This window comes from Pieris brassicae, chromosome 6 (assembly GCF_905147105.1).
Source record: "Pieris brassicae chromosome 6, ilPieBrab1.1, whole genome shotgun sequence".
NCBI classification, from domain to species: Eukaryota; Metazoa; Arthropoda; class Insecta; order Lepidoptera; family Pieridae; genus Pieris; species Pieris brassicae.
This window is the reverse complement of record NC_059670.1, coordinates 10,366,603-10,392,849: the sequence shown is the minus strand read 5'-3', so window position 1 is coordinate 10,392,849 and position 26,247 is coordinate 10,366,603. Positions and strand designations below refer to the sequence as shown.

General features: G+C 35.0%; 1 protein-coding gene across 2 annotated transcripts in view; it reads right to left on the bottom strand.

Annotated features, from left to right (window-relative positions):
- Positions 1–265: 265 nt before the first annotated feature.
- Positions 266–26,247, bottom strand: part of LOC123710918 (transcription factor Sp9) — a 38,100-nt gene continuing 12,118 nt past the window's right edge. For both annotated transcript variants that reach the window (XM_045663228.1, XM_045663226.1), the window contains one exon: positions 266–2,010. In XM_045663228.1, the coding sequence (XP_045519184.1) occupies positions 886–2,010 (1,125 nt within the window). In that variant the 3' untranslated portion in view covers positions 266–885. The remainder of the gene's footprint in view (positions 2,011–26,247) is intronic.

The following is a 26,247-nucleotide window of genomic DNA, read 5'->3' as shown; positions in this document are numbered from 1 at the left end:
TCAGATTATTTATTTATATATATATATCCTACGATTTTCTACACTAGTCTGTTAAACTAATAAATATCGGTTGAATGTAGATGTGGTTCGATAATTGTTTTCTTCTGCGCCGTCTAGATGGCGCCATTTCAAACAACATCCTGAGAATAATCAAAATTCCCACAAAAGGTTCTAATTAGTTTTCAATGATTGTTGTATGGAAACTAAATAAAAATGCATAAATCCACTCGGAAAATATATTTCAAGTTTACAAAATCAATTTCAGGCATTTGCTTCGTTTTTACACAGTTTGTACAACACATAGCATGCTTTATTATACAAATTTATAAATTTTCATACATTCCAACATTTTACTATTTTGTGCAGAGGAAACCTTATTAGAATATTCTGTGATGTATCGCTATGGTTATTTCTTGTGAATTTTATATGCATCTACTCAAAATAAAATATTAAGAAAGGTAATGGACAATACCATATCAAAACAATATTCTACTTTTATACAAGAAAAATTGACACAAAATGCTTTTATGACCTCTGTACGTAACAATTAATTAGCAATAATCTAGTTAATATAATTTATAAATAAACTCTGATTTTGTTGGGACCATGAGGTATTTTATCATTACAATAAGTACCAACTGCAATTTTGGACAAACGTGTTAACTACTTAAATTACGTTAGTAGGATAATATTATCGTAATTACTAATTAGTATTTTATACTGTACACTTTAACGTCAGACATAGTCCGTCGATAAATATCGAATAGACTTTACACTTTCACGTAACTATTCATGTTGATATGTCGTATGTACAGAGGGCGCGGGCGGCCTGCAGTATCACAGTAGCGACGCGTGATGGTTCACCGGCAGCGCCGCGCGCCCCAGTCACAGCGGCCCAGGCTTCACGTCCAATTGGTGCTCAGGAGACCGCCCACCCACTCCGCATTCCCCTTGACTGTTCTCCTCTGAATCCGAACACGAGTCTGAACTTCCCTTCTTGCCCCCGTTGTGAGTTTTCACGTGCTTCGCTAAATGGTCCGACCTCATAAACCTCTTGTTACACACGGGACATGCGAACCTCTTTTCACCAGTGTGAGTCCGAAGATGTCTTTGCAGTTCATCTGACCGCGTAAATCGCTTGCCGCAGAAAAGCCAATTACATACGAAAGGTCGTTCACCGGTGTGCCAGCGTAAATGGGCCTTTAAGTGTGAAGTCTTTCCGTACACTTTTCCACAGCCAGGAATGTGACAGCTATGAATGTTCTTTTTGCGGAGATGAGCTCCAGCGGGTCCCAGTCGTTCGGCTTCCTGGCAATTGGGACAGTCACAAGTCGCTCGACCGGCGTATCGCCGCTGGGACCTCGGTGAGGGTGCCTGCGCTGGAGGTGCTGGAGAGCCTGGCGCGTGTAATCCAAACGATCCTTGTGTCGGCAATACTGATTTGTAAGCGTCTTGTAAGAGGTGAGGAGCTGGTGGAAGTAAATGCGCTCCACCAGACAGGGAATGGGTAAGTTGTGAATAATCTTGTCCGGCATAATTTGCCATTTGCCCTCCAACATCGAGCCAACCACTGTGAACGTCCCACCAAGTACTGCCGACTGCACTGACGCCCCCCATTTCGGCGGCCTTGAGTGCCCCACCGCCGCCTCCTCCACCAACGTTAAAGGGCCACGATTCATAGGGGTGTCTTGAGTACATCGAACCCAGACTTGCGCTTGATTCACTTTTTCCTAATAATTGGTCTCCAGAAGATGGGAAGTATATGTCATTTCCGTAGGTGGGTGCAGCAGCGCATGCCGTCGGGCCGCGGCCGTAGGGCGTACAAGAAGGTGGCTGTGTACGAGGGGCCACTCCGGCGCCCGGTGGTGAATGTGTTCCTGGGCTTTTCTTCCAAGGATGAAAGCCCTTCCCGACAGCCGCGTCAGCCAGAGGCGGAGGAGATTTGCTCGATAGCTTATTACACTGCGCCGCAAGCATTGCCAAAGGCGTGCCGCGTAAGCTGGGATGCTCCTGTAATGAGAAATGTTTAATTAATAATCATAACGAAATACGATTTTATTATTAACTGAGCCGGTTTCGACCGTGAGAAACGGTTTTAGTGTTGGCGCTGATTTATAGTCTAATTTATATGGGAATCAATGTTGTGTTCCTAATAGCCTGAGGTGCTTTCGGATAGCAATATAAATAAATTAAGAGAAGGCTATAGGTACATATTTACAATTACGTGGATCGGTGACAGCTCCCGACCGCTACCGCTCAACGCCGCGGCGGGACGTCCTAATTAATAATAGCTAACGACTTCATATAAATACAGAAAAGAAATGAGTTTATGACAATCGCTTCTCGAATTAATATTTTAGAATAACTTTGATTTCAATATTAGCAACTGAATATCCTTCAGTTCTTGTGTCTACATATAAAGTTAACCTTTAGCAATAAGGTAATGACATTGCCTAGGATAGAACAAATAAAATATAAAAGCTTGGACAAGCAGAAAAGCTTGTCCGCTGCGCGTCCGAAATGCAGGCGGAAAATGATAAACGGCTCAAAAAGAGTCTTTACACTTAAAGTAGAGACTCTTGGGCCGTGGTGTTCTAGTACCATGATAGTACCGGTGACGGGTGCTTTCTTCGCTCAGCGAATAAGTATCGCAAGAAATACAAGCGTTAAAGGTCCACTGCAAAAGTGACTAAACGTTTTAATGGTTTTAAATTTTGTATTTATTTATTATTTTTACTGTGTAGTTTAAGAATATTGTATATTTGTGTGTTGAAAATACATAGAATAATATATAACCATAGCTCGACCCTATTAAAATATGAATCCTTTCGTATTCCCAGTGAATAAAGATGAGTTGAAACGGTATATCCGACCGGATATTTCACCCCAATACGAGACAATGGCACGATAAAAAAGGTTTCATTGAGAACAATAAAATAATCCGGGGATCACTCGGGAAGTGGGGTGGGGTGCAGCCACGCCCCTTATATTGTGATTGGTGCAGCTGTCGTGTCCTTACTAAATTATATATCTTGCACATCAAGTATGTTTATTTGATAATCTCAGGGAATTAGGGTCATTGAAACATTACTAAGAGATATTTAATAAATTATGTATATTCAATTTGTTATGACGACATACAATCGGTGTGATATTTAGGTCTGGACCTCATATTTCTGTATCAGGTTAGTCTAATGGGATTACCTTTCAATCACCGTTCGAGCGAATGTTAAATTGACACATATAAAGAAAGTCTGTCTGGATAAAATGTCTGTCAGAAATCGAATTCTGTCTTATTAATATTTATAAGTAATTATTAAAAAAAATAGATCAAATCGTCCAGAAAATATCGTTAAGAATTAGGATATTATTCAGAATAGAGACTGTCACTTCCGTATGTCAAAAATGTATTCAATTTTGATGTAAGCTAGTTAAATGTCAAATTCCATTCATGCATGACTAACGGGAGTTTCATTTAGGGCTCAGTTTCTAGACTTTAAAGGACTTAGTCATGGAGACAGCAGAGTTTTGGGACCGTAGGCATACTACATCAACTGAATAATTCCGAACCAATTCAACTTAGGGTCCTTCAAGAAAAAAGCAGATCAATTCTTAAAAGCCGGCAACCGGCGAGCCTTCTGACAATAAGTGTGTTCATGAGCTGTATCACTTAACATAGGATCAGTCACCTGTCCGTTTGCCCTACATAAAAAAACTTACCAGTGAACAAATATATGCATTGTTTGATCATCAAAGTTTGAGCTATCACGACTTTTTACCACAAGTGTAGTGAATTAATTATTTGAATTGGACCAATTAAATTTGAATATTTAGATTCAATTCTCACGATTAAAATTAAACTAAAAAAAATTAGTTTAATCTTCATCATAATTTTAAAAATTAAGACGGGTTTTGTGTTATTCAAAACTTTTTGTGTCGCACCATTTCTCGTACAACCTCTAGATTCTGGATGGCTCGTACTTACTACTTACTTCTTACTTACTACATTGGGGTCATAATATTTTAATTACAAATATAAGACAGCGATATGTGGAAACGTATTAGAGTGTACTAGCAATGAATTCTTGAATCATTTGATTTGATTCGATCGCATTGCGTATTATGAACATTTTGTCGTCTGACTTCAGTAATCTAAAGTACTAAGAAACATTTTTAAGCATGTCGTATTGTGGGTTTCCTTTGGTTGGTTACATAGGCCAATATCTGAAAGATTTAATCACGGCAAATCAAAGGATCATTATGTGTAAAATGAATCCATAATCCATATGTAATTATACCTGTATAATGTGGTTTAGACCAAGTCTAGGATGTCAACTAAGTACAAAGAATAATGCGTCACAAAGCATCAACATGGTTGTATTAAAAGAAAGCAGAAATGACGTCGTCATAATTGCCTAGGCATTATGGCTCATTCGGGTTGGAGCCATGAGTGATATAGGTGGATAATTGGTCAAAGTTGGCTCCGACGGCAGATTGGATCAAAGCGTAGATGAGGCCTGCGCGCCGACAGAGCGGCGCCGCTCCATTACAAATTTGATGGCCTTTTCCTTGTCAAAAAATGACGAAGATCTTTTGTTATAAAAACTCCGCGGAACCGGTGTGTTTTTTTATCTGTGGTTACTGGTTTCAATAGATGCTCTGTATTTAGGTACAGTGTTAATTTGAAAGAACCTTGATATCGCTTTAAATTAGGAATAAGAATTTATTTCATTTAAAAAGTACAGTGTCTTTTTAAAGGATTTTGAAATATAGTTTTGAAAAAAATAATTAGTAATAAGAAATTATTTCATTTAAAAACGTTCAGAGTTTATTTGAAAGAACTATCAAATTCGTTTTGAAATATTTAATAAGGAATACGCAGTTATTGTGTTTAAAAAGGATCTCAACACGACCTTTATTTGAAAGAAAACACTTTTTAACCGGATTGAAGCTATGTATTATTATAAACTTTTGAAGTTTGAAGTTTATAATAATACATAGCTTCAATCCGGTTAAAAAGTTTTTTCTTTCAATGTATAAAAGCTATGTTAACAAAAGACAACACTACTACCTTTATTTATTGCCAAGAAAAAGGAATTATTACAAAAAGGAACCGATGATCAGCCGTGGGTAGTTTATTTAATTGAAAGTACTTTTTGGAATGACTGAATTCACTAATACGGATTAATTCTGCACCAAAAAAAAAACATTGAAATATTTAATACTAATATGTGCTACAGATGAGTTATATAGATATATTGTGCAAGATTTATAATAGTTTATCACAATTAAATTACTCGCAATAATGTGAGAGGTTAATAAATCGCTGCGTGGGCGCATCACGTCTCGAATGTCTTATTGGATAATTTAAAATTATCTACCAAAATTATGATGAACCCAAATGAATATTCAAGAGAAACGCTTACCTCTCCGTGTTATTACGGTGATCGTGAAGTCGTTACTGAGAAAATTGTATTTCATAAAACTCATAACTATAATTATTACCTAATATTTTTCCGAAAACACGTTATTGAAAATAATGAGAGCTATTATCGATCTCTATGTACTCAACGGGCAAGTTAAATTATTTATTACCCTATAATAATGTTAGCGAGATTTCGCACTGATGGGATAATGTAGCATGACGCAGTCCTGCATACCGTCTTAGTCAAGATTGAGCGTTCGCGTCAAAGTATACTTACATCTTGCAGCCACTACCACTACCTCAATAAGCATTTCAATTCACAGCCTAGGCCTTAAACTAAACTGAATCACCGCAACCTTAAGAAGCAACCTTAAAAGATATAAGATCTTTAAATTAGTTAACGAATTGCCGATAGCAAATACTGAATTAATTTCGGTTGAAAATGGTCGTAATGTGTTGCCCTCTCGCTCCCCGACCGTTAGTCTAATGCAAATCAACCTTTGTGGCTCCCACAATTTATGACATATTGTCTGGTTATGTCGTATAAACCAATCTAGTGACGTTAGTGAAAGGGGAGAGGATAATTTCGGTATTTGAAGAGCTTGCCAGCTTATTAAGTTACGTTCACGGATGGTATATATCAGAAGACTATTCAGTAAATGAATTTAGTAACTTTCCATTCAGTATTGTATGTATGGAAAATGTTTATTTATTTATTTTAATCAATTAAATGTATTGAAGAAATGTAGATCATATGAGGATAATCTTTGTAAGTCATCCATACATATTGGTTCACGGCCTACAAAAAAAATTGATAACTTCCTCCTTTTTTGAACACGATGTCTTCATAATAAATGAATGTCCATGTAAATGTGTTTATGGCACTTCAGTAGATAACTCGTTTTATTTTATTTATTTATTGTATAAGTGTTCTTAATATAAAGGAAGATGATGTGGTGGAAACACAAACTGTACACAGTTTTTCTATCCACCAGGACGTCGAACATAATTAAATCATTAACACACACATATATATACTAAGGCCAGTGACATATAATCTGTAAATTTATAACAATCAAACCATTCAAACGGTTTAAAATTGCACGTAAAACGTCATATACAAATCTAAACACTGACGCGCCATAGATAGCCGATGTAAGAAACTTGTTCTTGTCGAGAATTCTCATTCACATACAGGATGAGTTCCTATATTCGAATATATTTTAATGACGTATATGGCATAATTCTTGTTATGCATAATTTATAATTGTTTGACTTATGTAGTATTTTTTTTAATTTAAATTTAATATTGTTTCTTGTTATATTAGTAAGAAGTGTAGCTGGTATCGAGTTTATTAAATTTGGAATGATGTAATCTAATGTTTTTTTCCCATATAATTTATTGTATTTGGGTAATAGAAATTCGTTTTTTTAATTTTCTACGTGTTGAATAGTGATAGTGTGTTTTAATTGTTTTGAGGTAATTTTCTGTAAAGTAGTTTTTATTTAATAATTCTAGTTGCACTTTCTCGTGTATAGGTATAATTTTGAAAAATGCAAATAGCTTTCTATAGTCTTCTTTATATTGTAATTTTAATTTTATGGGAGCAATTGTTTTTAAAATACGTATTTGTATTGCAAATATTTGATTTAGATAAGTTTTGCATGCTCTCCCATAGCTTGAATATGTTATAATGGATTGGGCTAATGCTTTGTATCTAGTAGTAGCAGAGTTTTAAGAGGTATTTTATTTTTTATTAAAGTGAATTTGGCAAGTATCGCTCTTAGCCTATCACAGACAGAATTAAAGTGCATTTTCCAGGACATTCAGTCATCTATTGTAAGCCCCAGGTACTTATGGTTATGAACTAATTCTAAGGCATTGCAGTTGCAGCTTTTGGGGTACGAGTTATAAGTATGTGCACATGTGTGGTTGTGTAAGATTAAGATGGGTGTACGTGAGCTTAGATTGTGACTGGATCGGATATGCATGAACTTTGTTTTGTTAGGATTTAGTAAAAGTCCTACGTCGTTGGACCATTTAGCCAATGTATCGAAATCAGATTGTAGCTTTGTTCGTAATGGTAAACATCGTGAGTGATGAACAATTTTTTTTTTGCTTTCAAACACACATATTACAAAGAGGACGATCAGATACTTATAAAAATATGTTATTCAAAGGAACGAAGGAAGGTCATGCAACTTGGTCACAATCGATTAGCCCGCAATATCGCAGCACACAACTCACGAAGGGATTCTTTGTATTGAAAAAGTCGCATGAGGTTCAAGACCGAACGTGATGGAGACTCACCGTGGACGGCCTCTGATCAAGGACATTAAGTATGTAATTTTTCCGCCATGTATCCACTGTATTATATATATGGCATAAATAAATAAATAATGATAGCAAATAATCAACACAGCAAGGTTTCATAAACGACTGGGCGAAAGGTCTCCATGGAGCTGCTGAAAATGATGGTAAATACATATAATGTAACAGTGGTGTTTGTTGTTGCGCTCCTCCAAAACGATTATTATATATTACTTTTTGTATGGCAGCCATAAAAAAATGTCTTTCCTGTTACAAGTATAACTAACCGTAAATTTAGCTTTTCTCTTTTCATTAAAGCGACAATAGTTATTGATTTATCGCGTCGTTGGCGCCCAATTAGCGATAGTGATGTCAAATTACAAAATAATTTGTTGGTGTCTTCGGTGGAAGCGTAACTCCATAATTGCCCAGGACATTATTAAGGCAAGGGTTTGAAATCCGATTCTATTGGTGGGGGAGCGACGCAAGTTTACATTCGTATCGATTTCTCGTATTGGGAACAAAGTCCTATTTTACTGTATCTTACCTTAGTAGGAAACTCGTAGCGTATCAAAGCTTGCTTAACCCCAACTTCCTTACCTATATATATATATATATGCGCACAAATGCGCACATAGACAGAAAGTCTATTGGTGCACAGCCGGGAATTGAACCTACGACCTAGGCCAACGCTGCTCTTACACAAATGTTTTACTAAAGAGAATAAGAATACTTCATTTTTGTTATTATTCAAGTTCTGTCTTAAATATAAAATTGTTTTTAAATTAAAATTTTGAAATACAATATATTACGCGTTCAAAGTTTGCGTTGTATGGATAAATCGTGTAATGTGTGGGACAAGCTCCTTTCGATTTTGCCGCTGGGCATAAAATACTTTAGACGTATTGAGACCCACAGAACAGGTTCATGTTTGATACTAGCTGATACCTCCGAGTTTTATGCGTGGAATCAATGTTTCGATAATATTTTTAAAAGGTTGTTCGGTATAAATATAACCATTTAAATAATATTCGCTGATGCGTGAAGGTCTGTGCTGCCGGTGTGATAGTTATTCTAACTAACATATTTCTTATTTGCAATCCGTCATTACATTTATTGATACATAATATATTTTTTGATTTTTTAAACTATGTGGACTGTCAAACTTTAATGTAAGAGCGAGGTGAATTTTACAAAAGAGGTAATTTAGCACTGCATATTCTAAAATCCCATAACGCACTTTTAGCACATACTACAGGTTGAATGAGATTGTAAATGTCATTGCAGTGACAGCCGACAGTTTTGCCAGCGTCTTATATTTCCACAGAGTACCATTATAATATTTTTCCTAATAGATCTCTTGATGCATTGCGCATAATTTTGTACATTATTTACGGGACACGGCTTATTAGTCAATTTCTTATGCATTTTTTGTAAAAATGGTGAGCTAGAGTATTATTTATACTAAGCATTCTAAAGTTCTACTAACAGTAAAAATATTTCAAATTTGCATACTAAAAAAGCGTTATTTTACTCACGTAATGTCTTCCTCTACAAATATACTAACCGCCATAGCTTGGCTTAGCTGGCAACACAGTGTACATTCTCAAGGTAAAATTCAGACGAGACTTAGTATGTCAAAAACTACTTTGACATACAGTTGTCATAGTTTGCGCTATGCTCTACGTCCCTTTATTATTTTCGTAACGTGGGAGAGACGGTATTTGTTTAAGAGCCTTCTAGTAATGGAACATATTTTACAAAGTTCATTAAAAGATAAAACAAATTGCAATGTTCCAAAGTCATCCGGTATCGCGTGTTTGTTGGCGCTTAATGTAGAAATAATGTCTGGGTGCCATTATCTTTTACTTAATTCGAACCCTGTTATTACTTTTCGACATCAAACTTTGAAAGATCAATACGGTAATGTAAAAATCCACTTTTCTCAATCCCTTGCTAAACACCAATTTAGTTATAATAATGACATTTTGTTTAAGTTTCCCGCGCTTCATTGCATCAAATACTTCACTGGTAAAAATTCAATCACTTATACCGTTTACAAAATTTCTTTTATTTAATTAATAATAAAATATGCTACCATTAGAGATTACTCCAAAGCGGTAACTATTCACGTCACTTACATACCGATAAATACAGATAGAAAAAAACAACGCAACTCAGTAATAGATTTTTCTTTTACAAAAAGACCAACTATTTATTATATTATAGGTGCTTGAAGCAGATATTTAAAGAACTCAACGGTCAATTAAAAACGTATGTTAGTCTATGTTCATTATAATTAATGTTAACACATAGTAAATATTAGGTCCTTACATATGAAATTGGCGTTTTGTCGTACTGGCCACTTTGACCTCAAATACCTCCTCTTTGGATAGGAATTTCAAATTCAAATTTATACAGCTATTTACTCATGTATTTGTTCTTCGATGACTGTCATTCATTTGTTTTTTTCTTCTGTTTCTGTTTGCGTCACTCATTTTACAAAATGGAAAACTTAAAGTATCGCATTATTTACGAGTACGAGTTCCGCCGTGGCACTAGTGCTGCGGAAACGACTCGAAGGGTGAATTATGTGTATGGCGGCCATGATGCAAAAGAAAACACAGTTCATTTTTGGTTCCAATGTTTGCGTTCTGGAAATTTCGACCTGCAGAACAAGCCCCGTGGACGGCCTGAGACCCAAGTTGATAATGAAGTATTGAAGGCTATTGTGGAAGCGGATCCATCGCAAACCACGTCCGAGTTAGCTGCAGGCTGCGGTGTTAGTGATAAAACTGTTTTAATTCACTTGAAGCAAATTGGGAAGATTAAAAAGCTTGAAAGGTGGGTACCTCACGACTGAAGCAAACCGGCAAACGCGTCGACTGCTGCGTTACATTACTGAACCAGCACAATAATGAAGGTATTTTAAAGCGAATCATTGTGTGAAAAATGGATTCTTTACGATAATCGGAAGCGCTCAGCGCAATGGTTGAATCCTGGCCAACCAGCCAAATCCTGCCCCAAGCGAAAATTAACCCCAAAAAAGTTACTTGTAAGCGTTTGGTGGACTAGTGCCGGTATTGTTCATTGCAGTTTTCTCAAATCTGGGCAGACTATTACGGCTGATGTCTATTGTCAGCAATTGCAAACCATGATGGAAAAGCTAGCGGCTAAACAACCTAGGGTGGTCAATCGCTCCACGCCACTGCTACTTCACGACAACGCTGCCACGCTGCAACCACACACTGCACAACAGACGGCTACCAAATTAGAAGAGCTTCAATTGGAATGTCTAAGACATCCCCCGTACTCCTCGGACCTTGCTCCAACAGATTACCATTTTTTTCGAAACTTGGACAACTTCTTGCAAGGGAAAAAATTTAACTCTGATGGGGCAGTCCAAATCGCCTTCACAGATTTTATTGATTCCCGTCCGACTGGTTTTTTTTAGTAAAGGGATCAATGAACTACCTTTGAGATGGCAAAAGTGCATAGAAAACAATGATTCATACTTTGATTAATTAAATATATTATATTTAAAAATATTCGACTTTTTGTTCCTCCCATACAAAACGCCAATTTCATATGTAAGGACCTAATATTTGCATTACAAGAATTACATTTGTTTATTTATACAAGTCACAGATACTATGATATAACCACGCGTGCATAGAACACACTGTCTATATTTCGCACGTAAACATAGATAAAATTCACAATAGTACTTCTATAAACTTATTAATGGCCAGTTACTTTATGCATTTTAATCTTAGACAAGAAAAGAAAGCCGAATTTCAATAGACCGTAACAATTTAGAAAAAGCGCTCCCCTCTTACACATGTCGATCGCACATGCATATACGTCACAGGCCGATAATTGCCATTTAAATAAATAATTTTCTGAACAATTTCGAGGACCATTGTGGCATGTGGACGCGTGAAGCGGACTAATGATCGTAACTAGCGCGGTTTCACGCCTTCACTCACATCAAGGGGTCTGTGGCCAAATTACAATTTACTTTTTAAAATGATAGTCGATCCTTCTACGATCTTTTTTTCACGGACTAATGCCTTCATGAGGTCTTGAAGCTTTTTTAAAGCTTGTCGTGTCCAAATATAGCAATAATATCTCCAACCAAACTCATCTTTAACGCGATGTCAGATTTTTATGATTTTTTTAATGTATTATATGTAGGTACGTAATTCTTATATCTCTTATGATTTGGTATATAATACATATAACCCTTAATTAAGTTCCTACAATTTAATAGGAATAGTACTGCAATAATAATAATATTGCAACGTTTGCCGGGTCATCTAGGTTATGTAAGCCTACTTTTTTGTTATAACATGTGTTTGTCCTTTTTTTATAGCCCAAAGAAACCCATTTTAGAAAAAAGTAAAGTACCATACTCTAAAATGAGATGCAGAGGCAAAACATCTCTTGTTTCCATGTCCAGTCTCAATAGAGATAAACCATCGTGGCAGAGTCGGCTTGAAGATAATATAGTTTATAGATTAAAGAACTTTATTACTCATTACAAAATTGTATTTCACACATTTTAGTAGCTATAATAAGATGAATAAGAAATTTTTAACGCGTTGGTCAGTTAAAGCTCTCTGGGCAACTTATTAGTATTAGACCCGGAAACTGAAGAACGGGTCTAGTGAAACCTAGTCTGTAGCAAAATAATGTTTTTAAAAGATTTTCTTTGGCATAACGGTCAGTATTTAACTTAGTACTTTTCGTGTGTGCTTTTAAATTGATGTTTTATTATCTAATCTGTGCAGAGGACGCGTAAGCTATACGAAAAGATATTGGTCACCTACATCGAAATTTCAGTAAAAATCGCAGAAATACCGAATTGTATTGAAAATTTTATATTGTTTGAAATAATATTATATTTTGCGTGATGGAATCTGCTCTAAATTGTTAGTGACGACCTTCATAAGTTGGGTAGATAATAAGAGTAATTTTAAGAACTTGTTCCATAAAAAGCAACATTGTATTCGATACGAGTCAATACAAGCTTGTAAAGTTAAATAACCTTCTTAATTCTGTAAAGGCATTGAGACATATATACTCAGAAGTCCTAGTTTCACAACGTACTAATTATATTGGATTTTAAGCATATTGTAACTTAACAGTTTTAATTCTGCTGTGTTGTGTGATGGTGTGATAGTGATATCTGTATAAGCAGGTGACTAATGCTATGGATATTATACACCTTTTAATATTCCGCGATAGCTTAGACTAGTCAAAGTCGATTATATGGTAGTTGTATATTCGCGATCAGCGAGATACAAAACGAAACAAAGAAAACTTAACTCTTTGTAAAGTTGGTGTTGATTTGAGGATCGTGGAACAAGAGTTTGATGAGCAGGATATGGACAATTTTTCTATAAATCAGCTGTAATTACTATATGTATGATGGTATATCGTTTTCTTTTCGTCGAGAGTCTAAAGTGTCAATTTTAAAATGTTACACGCGGTGTTGTAAAAGATAAATTTTATAAATGCGTTTTGAAATTCCTTTGTGTACTGTGTAGGTTACCAAAACAAAAAATAAATTATATATTATATACACAATTAATAAATACTGTATTGTAAGCGCAGACCAGTGTTGCCATTTAAGACGGTACGGTAACAAACATAATAAAACATTATAGTCCTATTCTAAATGATCACTTTTTTCATTTAGATACAAAGTACTGATATTTCTTTCATTATTTCATCATAAACACAATCCTACAGAAAGAGATGAACGAGTTTTGTTACAAAAGACTTAGTAGATTCCTATTAATATTTACCAAATTTAAATTAGTATGGTTGATAGTGAACGAAACAAGACATTTATAAACAAATTTATACCTTTATAAGGTTTGGTTATTGTGATTGTAAAAGGTTCAAAGTTGTAAACCATTTCAGTGAGGATAATATCTCGTTGCGTGCTCAAGCCGTCGCCCAAGGCCTCGACTCCGACAGTTCCGAGAAATAATCGTTAAACTCACGTATTTTTGGTAGCCAGATAATTCCAGTAATTACTGAAATTATAATAATTAGCTCCATTTAAACCATAGTAACAAACAAATAAAATATCTAGAACATAGCCCGAGGCGTGCGCGGGCGGCCTTTTTCACGATTTACGTCATTCATTAATTTATTGACGCTTCTTTGACGCCCGAGTCGTTCTGAAGACCGATATTAATACCATCAATTACCTTAGACATTATATGGAAAAGACCAAAGGGAAACAGGAGATGAGGGCGACCCAACAAAGATGGATAGAAGATATAAAAGCTTTGGCAGAAAGAATGCCATTTTATATGTTAGGTCAGGTTTTGTAGCTCGTACTCCGCTTGAAGCTTTGTATTATCCGGTTTTGGTCGCGGTGACCAGGCACGCTGAAAAACACGCGAACCGTCGGAAAAAAAATTAAAATTATGTAAATAATTATAAGTTTTTAATAATAATACATAGCTTCAATCCGTTTAAAAAGTGTTTTCTTAATGTGTAAAAGCTATGCTAACAAAAGAGAATACTAGAGTTACTTATCTAAGATCATAAGTTTAAAGGCCGGCAACGCACCCACTAAAAATGGGTGTCTATGGGCTGCGATGACTGCCCTTTTTGGGCGTTCCGCAGGCCCCCGGATTATATATAAAAGAAATCTTGATCGACTGTTGGAATGGCTAAGACTAGATTTAAAAAAAATGACGGTTTTATTATACTTAACAAAATGTTAATAAAGTGTTGCTTTTAAGCAGGCGACTCTCATCCTTGAGATCGTAGGTTCGACCCCGGCTCGGGGCACTAATGGACATTCTTTATAATGTTAAACATTCTCTCGGAAGGTAAGGAAAACATCGTAAAGAAACCGGCTCACCTTAGTCCCAAAAATTTCAGGGCGTCTGTGATATGACTTGCCTATTAGATTGACAAATGATCATGAAACATATACAGAAATCTGAGGCCCAGACCTAAACTGATGTATTTTTATTTTACAATCTTAAACCACAACAGCTGTATACAAAAAGCTTGATCGCAATTATACAGCTGGTACATTGACTCCAGCAAATGCATCGTCAATAGATGTGGTTAGATTTTTTTTCCATTTTCTTTCCTGTTATTCAACAAGGTATTAATTGCTGAGAAAATTACTCACGAGCCCCGAGGGGCTCACACACACGTAGGCTCTGGAGCTCATAAAATAATTATACATACTTAAGTTCCTCTAGGATTCCAGCATGTTAGCATTTAATTAGTAACTTGTTGATTTTGATACATTTTAAATTATGAGCTCTAAAACAACAACACTATAATTTCCCATGGAGTGCTGAACAATTGATTCAACATGTTGAGAGTTCCGTCACGTAATTTCGGTAAGAACAAAGGCGAATTGCTTGAAAATCCCATAATTCAATTTGCATAGAAAATGGTCGGCAAGAACTGTACGCGCCGCGGGCTTTGGGAACTGCTTTCGCCACTTCAACACTACGTTGAATCGATTAGTTACGACGCCTGTCGTGACTTACATGGATTTCCAGTACTTGAAGATATCGATAGCGGTGAGGCAAGAGTGACTCGCGCATTATTATAATTCGGGCGGGGCCGATTGTATCGCTATCCGCTCTCGTAACAATTGAATTAGCATAGCGGAGTTGCCGCAGCGGGCGGTCCTAGCCACGCGACCACCAATGTACGTCTCACATCCGATTTCATTATTTTTTCATAGTGTTTTTTCGTGTGTTTTTTAAAACTTGTTTTATTAAAGATTACCATTTTGGAATTAACTTACAGTATTTTAATGAAACTCGAAACATGGACTTTTTAAAATAAGAACACACAATAGAGGTAATTATTTCTATTTATATTTTTAGTTAGTAAGAGGAAATATGCATGCAAACATTGACATCTCTTTGTGGTCAACTGTTCCAAAATTGAAATATAATATACCTTTTCTAAAACCATCATGGCGTCAATTCTTTTTATTTTAACCAGCCAGCATTTAGGTAAAATTTTGCACAGACTACTGTTAAATGTAACCATAGAGACTGTCAAAATAAGGGATAGACCCTCAAGTGATCACAGTTAACATTAGTGCCATCAACGACAGACGTGGTTTAAACCGTCGAAAGTGAAATTCATTGAGGTCGTGTATCGTGAGTTATGGCAGGGGTGACGTCACGTGACCCTCCTAATGGAACGGGAATTTCAAGTACCCAAAAGAAAACAATTTGGCTTTATTTTGATCTGAGGTCTTTTGTATTACGGCGGTTTGAAGGGATGTTTTTGTACTTAGTATTACTAAAAGGTTTGTGTGAGTGTACTTTAGATACGGGTTATATCCGATACGGAGTCCTTAACGTTAAACTTTGTCTCTGAATGCAGACTGGTGTAACAATATTGTCTATAGAATAGAATGTTAATTATGTTAAACTAAAATTATACAACCTCTTTCGTACATGTGACCTTAGGAACGGATGTTATATACTTTTTGATACTCTTGCGAAACTCTTGTACGAAATCTGCGATGTTATAAATTATTCTCTTATCATTTACGATACTATATCCTCCTGAATTCCAATAGGTATACAAGTTTATTTCTGCACAAAAGCATCTCACTTCTAGTAGGTATACATGTAAATCAATGTCCGTTGATATTTGATATGAAGACTTATTGTAAAAGCAGTTAATTTTAGAAAACATAAATTTTAGTATAAAATTTCCTATTTTGCTACATACTGAAAATTTGTAGAATGACAATTTTACTTACAAATTAAGATACATTATCTATTGTGTTATATAAAATTTTGAATGATCGATAACACATTTTTTTAGTACTGTAAAGATAGTGTATGTAATTTTGTGAATAAATAAAGATATTTTTGTCTATAAAGTATATTATATATTACATTATGGCGGCAAAGACATCATACTAATGGAGTATTCCACGGTCCATATACTTAATTTAAAGTACGCAACGACAAATTGCAATCGGAAAATTTACAGTTAAAAGCCGGATGCAGCATTTAATAGTTTGCAATTTCCTATCATTCTTGTTAGCAGTAATGGGGCGCGTGCTCTCCGACATTTTGAGGGATTCGTTCAAAAATTGTATGTAATGTATAAATTATTATTTTGTATTTTTAATACTGACGTCCATGAGTCCATGAGTCCATGAGTCCATGAGACTATTTAAAAAAATATAACATAAAATAATCGGTGAATAGTGGTATCAAGGGAAGACCAATTCCGTTAGCACATTTTCGCGTTTATTTTGGTACTTACTTACCCTAAGTATTTTCTTATGTCGGGACTTATCTTAAAATAGTCTTATGAAAAAAAAAAATGAAGATATACCACCTTATTTATAAATCAAGTTGACTATACTCTTTACATCACAGATTAAAAACAATTCCACAGACTAAGACGAAATAAGAAAAAACAGTAATTTCTACGAATGAGGTAAGTTTTCATTATCTTTTTATTGCTTAATTATTTAGTTTGTCTATACAAGAGTTTTTATTGAATATTGATCTTTTCAGTTTACTCTGATTCGAAAACACACAAACGTTTAATTATAATCTAATCGTAGAAATTTTATATAGTACATTCAAAGTCAGATATAGTATAACAAAATACTGCTGAATCATATAATTTAAAAAAAAAACAATCAATTTGTGGCCATACTTCGTTGATAAGGTGAATAGAATGTGGAGAGACGCTACGGGTGGGACACCACGGGGTGTCTATTGTGTGATAAGTGCTAAACTAATTGTTCATGAGGCAGTTTAGCGACACTTTTGGGGTTTTGCGTCGATGACAGATCAAATATCAGAGATAAGATTTATTTACAAACACTGTTTAATTGTTATAAAATTATTAATTACAATATTAATGGAGTTATGTGTATGAGTCGGTGTTATAAATATTGACGATTAGCTTAGGAAGTTTAAGTTAACGTGTATTTTGTAGTATGTGGAGCGATTTGAATGTGATATAAAAAATATTTTTTATTCAATCGATGACTATAATCTATGACCACGACGATGGTTCTTTGGGATTGCATCACTGTATGTGGTATTAAAAGTGTGACCAACCCAGCTATTTTTTTTTTCAATTATGCGCGACTATTTTAGTATTTGAGTTACGTACCCTAAGTTTTTATGTACGTTACTAAGGTATGTATTACGTAACTAATATATATAAATGTATATTTTAATAGTCTTATGAAAAAATGTACTCGAATTATGTCAGAAACTACCTTAACACGTCCCATATTGACAGAATCGTGTCATCGAAGCAGTAATTTCGACACAAATGAGCACCCGAGGTAGAGTCCGATGACAGAAGAACAAAGGCGCCGATGGAGAGGGTATTAATTAGTGAGTTGCATCTTTCTGTTAGCATTAAGGCAATGGCGCCGCATGACTTGCAATCGGCTAACAAGCCGTCTTAATGCCGTGATTTGCAAAACGCGGCGGTTTTTACTCGCGTTTTAAAGCAAAAACGCTTACGATAACAAAAAATGTCGCCTAACGTTACTGGTAACGATGAACTTTCCAAACAGGACTCGGTTACCTAATGACTTCCAAAATCCAATCCGCCAAGTGGGTCATCTGGCATCCAGAGAAGAAAACCAGCCTTATCGGTCTGGCCTCTCTTAATTTCGCTAGCCACCAGCTTCTTTCTTCTACAATAACGCTTTGCCTGGTCTGTTTTGGTCATATTTCCTTTTGTCTTGAGGATTCCAGTTGCTTAGCAATGTGAATCCGTCAAGGGATCCACCCTCCGGAGCACCTTTACATACTTAAATTCAGTTCTTGTCGAAAAAAAACAGATGTCGCTCACAATTGGTATGATAACTTTTTGTTGGATATGGTCATTAATAGTTCATAGGAGACAACCGTCGATGGTGAAGGCAGGTCGGGTGGTACGTGGATCCAGAACTAGAAGGAACAAGTTAAATGACTGGCGAGCATGCATGGTGAATGCCATGAAAGTGGATGAAGCGAGACAGGTATACGACTATAGCAAGTGGAGATTCGTGGTCAACTTCGAGAAAAAGGCGTGAAGATGAATTGTTAAAAAGATGAATTCTTAAGCAGACAAAGGGCAGTGCGGCCGCTACTCCATTAAACAAGGAAGGCGAGTAAAAACGGTTATTTTATTTCCGCAGTGCGGCCTCGGACCAATATAAAAACCCATTCAGAAGCCGACGACATGACTTATCTTATTCTCAAGGGATGGATTAGTTAATTTCGACCTCAATTAGAGCGGTGAGTTCAAAAGATTCATTTTAAATTGAAAGTAAATAAATATAGAATATAAGAAATCTTAAGACCAGTGTTGGAGCCTCTCAAGAGGTTGTAGGTTCAAGGCCCAGCTGTGAGCCAATAGACTTATTATTTAACATTCGCTCGAACGGTGAAGGAAAACATCGTGCGGAAACCGGCTTTAGGCCCAAAAAGTCGATGGCGTGAGGCACAGCTCATCGCCTACTTGCTGACTACTAATAAATTGACAAATCATGAAACCGATTCAGAAATCTGAGGCTCAAACTTTAAACGATTGCTAGAATCTTATTTTGCCACTGATTTTACTATATATAAAAATGAATCCCTATTTCCCTTGGTCACGGCATCACGCGTGAACGGCTGGACCGATTTCCCTTATTCTTTGTTTGTTGTGTTTGTAATTGTCACGAGGTTTTTATGAAAAAAAGTAAGAAAATTACGCGGAAAATTAGAAAAGTTAAGAATACTTTTGTTACGATAGCTAATTTTTTTTCAGTGCATAGCGACTTTACAATTCAAACTTTTTCCTGTAACCTTATGGTGTTTGACATAACATTGTCAGAATGCATGCTGCAAATATCGTCAAAGAGGATGTAAGAAAAATGAATATCGTTTAAAATAAATGCTTCGATCGGAGTTATTATATTGATAAAATACATAAAAAATAATTACAGTCGCTAATTGTTTGTGACATTCATCTTGAAAATGCATGTTTTTCACATGGCCAGTTATATGACGCCTGTTCCCGTGTCAGAATACCAACAAATCTATTTATATACGCGCCAAAAACCAACCAAAGAATGTTGTTTATCATAAAGCAGAGATAGAGTATATATAGAATAATAAACACTTTGTTTCTGAAATATTGTTTATTATTTATACCAATTGGAAATTAATATTCATAGTTAAGACAGGACAACGTCTGTGGGGTCCGCTAGTTTTAGATATTTAACAAAATTAAGGTACCTACTTATCAGATAGACCATAGAGAAATCAAAAGTGGCGCCTGTAACGCCTTTTTTTGTATCAGCTTAAATTGGATACATTATTTTTATAAAAAACCTTGGATACATTATTTTTATAATTCGCTTGATCACTAGCCTCAGTGTATGAAAAATCCAATACGTTGACATTTTATAGATACCTATATTATACAATACACAAATAATGACGCATCAAAAAATCAAAAAATAAAAGGCCGGCAACGCACTCGTACCGCGCATTGAGTGTCCATGGGCTGCGGTATCCCTTAAAATCAGACGAGCAAGATTCTCTAGCCCGTTTGCCCCCAATAAAATAAACAAACTCAGTATTCAACCGAATTACTTTAATAGATCTTTGATATTGAAAATCAAAATAATTTCGATATCCACGTACCAAACGAGCGTAACATAAAAGGCCGGCAACACTCCCTTGAGCCCCTCGGCATTGCAGGTGTCCATAGACGACGGTTAGCACTTAATTCATAGTGACCGAAAAAAAAACTTAATAATACACTGAAGAGTTTCTAGAGAGAGTTTCAATTGTATTATTTTTAACGCATTTAATATCCAAATATAACACAAACAATTTAATATCCAAATATAACACAAACAATTTTATAATGTTTTTAAATAACTCCGCAACAAAACAAATCAGCCACCATAATATGTATTAATCAAAATTTTTAATTTACTATGAAATTTTCTCAACATGTACTGAGGTCTCAAATATGTTAAAATGAACGTAATCTTATTAGTAATGTTTTTAAAATTTGCGAGAAGTGTATGATTAAATATACATCTTTTTGCAGCCCTGTAACGACTTCTCGCATTTACGTTTCGCACAACTGTCAAAAGAAAACAAACTCAACAACCCAACTTATTTCTTTAACAAATGTGAACAAAATCTTTATGTGCGTTAAAGCTACAATACTTAGAAAATAACCTGAAATTAAATTTGTCTTTCGTTGTCTGATGATATAATACATTTGTTATTTGTTTTCCTTATGTTATACATTGTTGTTGTTTATTTATTTTGTGTTCTATGTCGTAGTAACGTAGTAACTGTAGTCAGTGCAAAACAATAATGTATCTGTGCAAAAAACATTCGAGTGACGAGGTAGGTGGTAGGTAGTCACTGTTTATAAAATTTAATAGATTAAAACAGTTTTAATCTAGTAGAAAGGAAGAAAAATATTCTACATTACTAAATAAAACAGAACTAAACATTAAAATGTTACAAGTATGACGTATTACGTCTATTTTTATCACTATGTTTGTGTTAGTATTGCAGTCAAAATAAAAAGAAGCAATGATGAAAATATATGAAGGAGACACTTGTGTTCTGTTGTGTTAGAAGGTTCACCTTTCAGGAAGGGCCTTTTCAGAATTGGTAAAGAAAGAAGTCCTGGAACGCTCTTTTAATCTTCACGTTTAAGTCCGTTATGTTTAATAAAATAAATAGTCTTAATAAAGTAAACCAAACCCCAGTAGGACACCTAACAAGCTTTATAAAATGGCTGCGGTTGCGGCAGGAAGTGTGGTCAGGCCATTTAACTATTTTTCTATATATTTTAAACGTTATGCATATCCCAATGGAGGTTGAAATTAATGCTGACTGCTTTATTAATTCAGTCAACGACATGTAAAGACGGGATGTTCCTGTATTGCTATATCATTATCGTAATTACCCCTATTTATGGGTTGCATCTAATCGAATGGCAAACCACCATAGACTAATCATAACCATAGACTTAAATCGAAAACCATAGACTTCCACAGAATAATCTCTAATCATAACCATAAACTAAAATCTACTATATAAAGTACTGAATCTAAATGCAGACTTAGCCAAAGTCCTTTTTCTATTACTGTTTATGCTGTGAAAGACATCATCAACATTCCATACTGGCCTTGCTCCTGTGACCAATTGCAAGAGGGCAATTAAGAGCCGAATCATGATCACGAAAATCTCGTAAGTCAAAATCTTTGGATTTACGTAAAACGTATTGACGTTTTTAACATATGTTCTACTTAGCGCCCCATTATGCTTTCTGCGTTTCACGTCTTAATTCCTCTTCTTATAAGAAGAAGTTTCACGTCTTAATATAATTTTAGATTTCTTAGTACATATAGTATTTATAAAACTACATGGATAAGTTCAGTCAAAAAAGCCTTAAATTTTATTTGCTATAATATCCAATATATTCCTAATAGATTTATATATGTTTCATGCGCATACCCCCGTATCTCCTTTCTTAGAGCTGTTTATATTTGAAGTTTAGAAAAAGTCTAGCCTACTTGAAATACATATAATCTTTTTTGCAGCTAGGTTGGATTATGGCTGCTCTGTCTGAGTTTGAGTTTAGGTTGAATTTTTCACCAAAAATAGTCCTTCTTGTAACATGTGTAATGTTTGAGAGCAAAAGTAAAATAAAAGAATATTATGAAATGTTGAAGTACTGTAGGTACATAGCTAAATTTGTGTGGCGGCGGACTCGCGCTGACGGATGTTCCCATAAATAATTCTAAAATAATGAAGACTTTCGTTTTCTAATTTATAGGCATTTATAATTAGATTTTGTTTAAGCTCATTTACGTTTTTTGTGACTACCGCCAAATGTTTGAGTTTTGTGACTACCGTCAAGTGACCAATTTTTGATGCGATTTGTATAAAATTTATATTGCAAAATCAATTCATGTCACTTTACGTATTGGTTAAAATTCCAACTCAAACTCAAAATAACTTTATTCATATACGTAAACAAGTATATGAACGTCAGAAAAGAAGTTAAATTAATTGTAAAAATTACATTTACTACCAGTTCTCAAGTGAAGAGCGTAGAGCAGACAAGAAGAACTGGCAAGAAACTCTATGCCACTCTTTTTAATCGCCAAGTTTCGATTCATACAGAGCTTTATTGATTAATTTACTTTAACGAGAGCTTTGAATTTATTTAGTGGTAATTCCCTAATTCATAAGCCTTACCTTAGTAGATACGTTTTTAGTCATATTAATCAAAGAGCAGCATTTAACAATCGTTTTCTATCACTTTTCATCACAGCATAAATGCAATTTTACAGACAGAGACAAAAGAGTTTATTTAAAAGAGTGGATTAGTTTTTAATAAAAATAGATATGTTTGGTATCCAAAACTAATTATTATCATTATTAATATGTAGGTTAAGAATATTATAAATACTCTATATTTGTGAGTTGGAAATAAATATTATATAACACAGTATCAATATTTTTAACAGAAAAATTAATCATATTAACAACTCAACCATACTCAAGTAATTGTATTATAATTAATAATTAATTAAAATAATAACATTATGTATATAAAGCCCCTTAACCCAGCACCGATATTCTGTAACCCATAACGATAGTGATTGTTTTTTCGATCCCAAAGCGAAATCAGCTTGTATCTAAAAATGTACCACATTACATAGTATTATTCTAAAACTGTAACAAGAACGTTAGCAATGTCGCTTGCGCACTAAATATTATTTCCTGACAGCTTAATTTAAATACCTTTTGTCAATGAACGGGTTAAACACGACGCAGCGGCGATAAAAAAGACAAATGGCTCATCGCTACCGTTCCGGATTTACACATATATGTGACAAATATTTTAATTAGTTTATTAACTTTATTAACGATTGTATCTGTTAATATCACAATAAGAATATAAGAAATCAGTGGCGCTATAACCTTTTTAGGTCCGGGCCTCAGATGGCTGTTATATGATCATTTGTCAATCTAATAGGCAAGCGATCAGCCTTCAGTGACACACGACGTCGACTTTTTGGATATAAGGCAAGCCGGTTTCGTCACGATTTTTTCCTACAGCGTTCGTTCGAATCTTAAGTGCGCACGAACGCATTGGTGCACAGCCAACCTACGACCTCAGGGATGAGTAGCACGCTTCAGCCACTAGGCTAAGTAAATGGTATAGGTTATCAAATATTAGATAATACAGTAGGTATACTATAAGTTCATGTATATGATCCATAGTCTATTACTATATATGCTTAGATATATAAATATACCTAATATCTTAGGATCACAATATTATCAATATCATCGGGAGGGATACAAATCAAAATTCCAAGCAAGCCCTCAAAACTGGCGTCAAAGACAAGATAAAAAAGTTTGTCGCAAGCATTTTACGATAAAAATATTTTTTTTTTAATGTAACAGGAGGCAAATGGCAGGCTCATCTGATGTTAGGTGACACCGCCGCTCATAGATACATTGCCATAAGGCTCGCAAGGGTGTTGCCGGCCTTTTAAGAATATGCGCTCTGATATTGAAGGAACCTAAGTCGAATTGGTTGAGAAATACTTCAGTAGGCAGTTGGTCAGCAAAAAACTGTCTATAAAAACGCTCAGTTGCGGAAAAGCAACGCTACAATACACTCGATGATATAGAGCTCTCCGGAACTGGATGTTTAGCATCGAAAGTGGCCAGTTAATCCCGAAAATCCAACAAAAAGTAAGTGCATTATGTGAAATGTCATTGTCACCATGGATTTGTCGAATGGCACTCGGAACGACAAAGCCGAACTAATCCCCACAACAGCCCTTTAGTGCGAATAAAAGTCGGCTCGTTGCCACAATGCCATTCACACTTGAGGCTTCACGCTGGGCCCGTGAATGGCCAAAAAAAACTAAGACCATAATAGGTTCAATGATAATGCTGATTGATGCTCTTGCAAAACTTAGATGTGGAAAATTTTGTTGAACCTTTGTTGATTTTACAACTCCAAAGTATCTCATTTTGGCTTTTCGCAATAATTGTTCTGATATAGCACTAGTTATGAGATCAACCAGCTTTTCGCTCCAACTAAAATGATAGGAAGTAAACGGCAAAAACAAAAATATCATTTTCAAAGCTTTTTGGAAATAATGGTTTTAAAAGTCTTGTAATATTTTATCCTATTAAGTCCATTTTGTTTCTTTTAAGAATAGCGCTACCATCTTCTAGGTCTGAGCCTCAGATTTCTGAAGGTATCTGTTTCGTAAAAAAATTCTAATAGGCATGTAGGTGATCAGCCTTCTGTGTCTGATGCGACTATTTTGGCTAAAGCATGTTTCCTCACGATGTTTTCACCGTAAGCGAGTGTAATGCGGTACATATACCGGGGAAAAATGAAAAATTACCATGAAAAAGCAACTCATTACTCTTAACTGTATTACCTACTTATCTATTAGATAGGTTCAAACCTCGTTAATAACTTCCCATTGGGGCTTGGGACAAAATAGGTGTTTGTTTGCTGGGCTCATGAACTTGTTACAATAATAACAAAAACCCAAAGCAAGATTATCTGAACTGGAAGTATCAATTACATTTAATACAATTTAGATAAAATCATTATATTTGATAAGATTGTAAGCTGAATAGAGAATTCAATCGATACAGAACAATACAGCATTGTTCTCGGTGAAAACAATTGTTCGATGTGTCAAAATCATTCACGAAATTTGTTCGAAGACATATATTTTTCGAATGAATTAATTTTGTGTTACTGATGTACATACATGATACATTTCTTTATCTGTTTAATTTTATTTGTTGTACTTATAAACAAATTATGTGTGTTTCAGCCGTTTATGGACTTTTTAACTCTATAGTTAAGGAAATATTTGCAAACCTATATCTAAACTACCGAAAGGATTATCACTTAAAAATCTGTAATCTATGTTTTTATTAATACGTATAGATATTAAAATCACCTACTTATTAACGGAAACTAATATTCTACGTCAAGCTAGTATAATTAACTTAAAGTAATATAAGTTTGTTTTTAAATGTAATTTTGTAACCATATCTTGTATTCAATATTTTATAAAGTTATTTTAACCAAATAGCTAGTTTATATGCTAATTTAACGACGTTTGTATAGACAATACATATATAGATAAGAATACGTAAAGTTGTCTTAACATAATATGTAATGAATACTTTTCACAGACTACTAAAATTATAATATAAAAAACTTACAATTGTCTTATTAGGCGCCGGTAGCGGCGCATACATATCGGTGATCATTTTGTCCACAAAACACTAACACATAACTGCCGATAAAATTGACATAAATTCAAATTTGGATTGACTTGACAGATGGTTGCACTGTTTGTGATGGACGCGAGGAGCGCGGCACATGACGTCGGTGCTAGAGCGCAGCGCGCGAACATTGGATTTGTGCGCTTGCGGGCGGT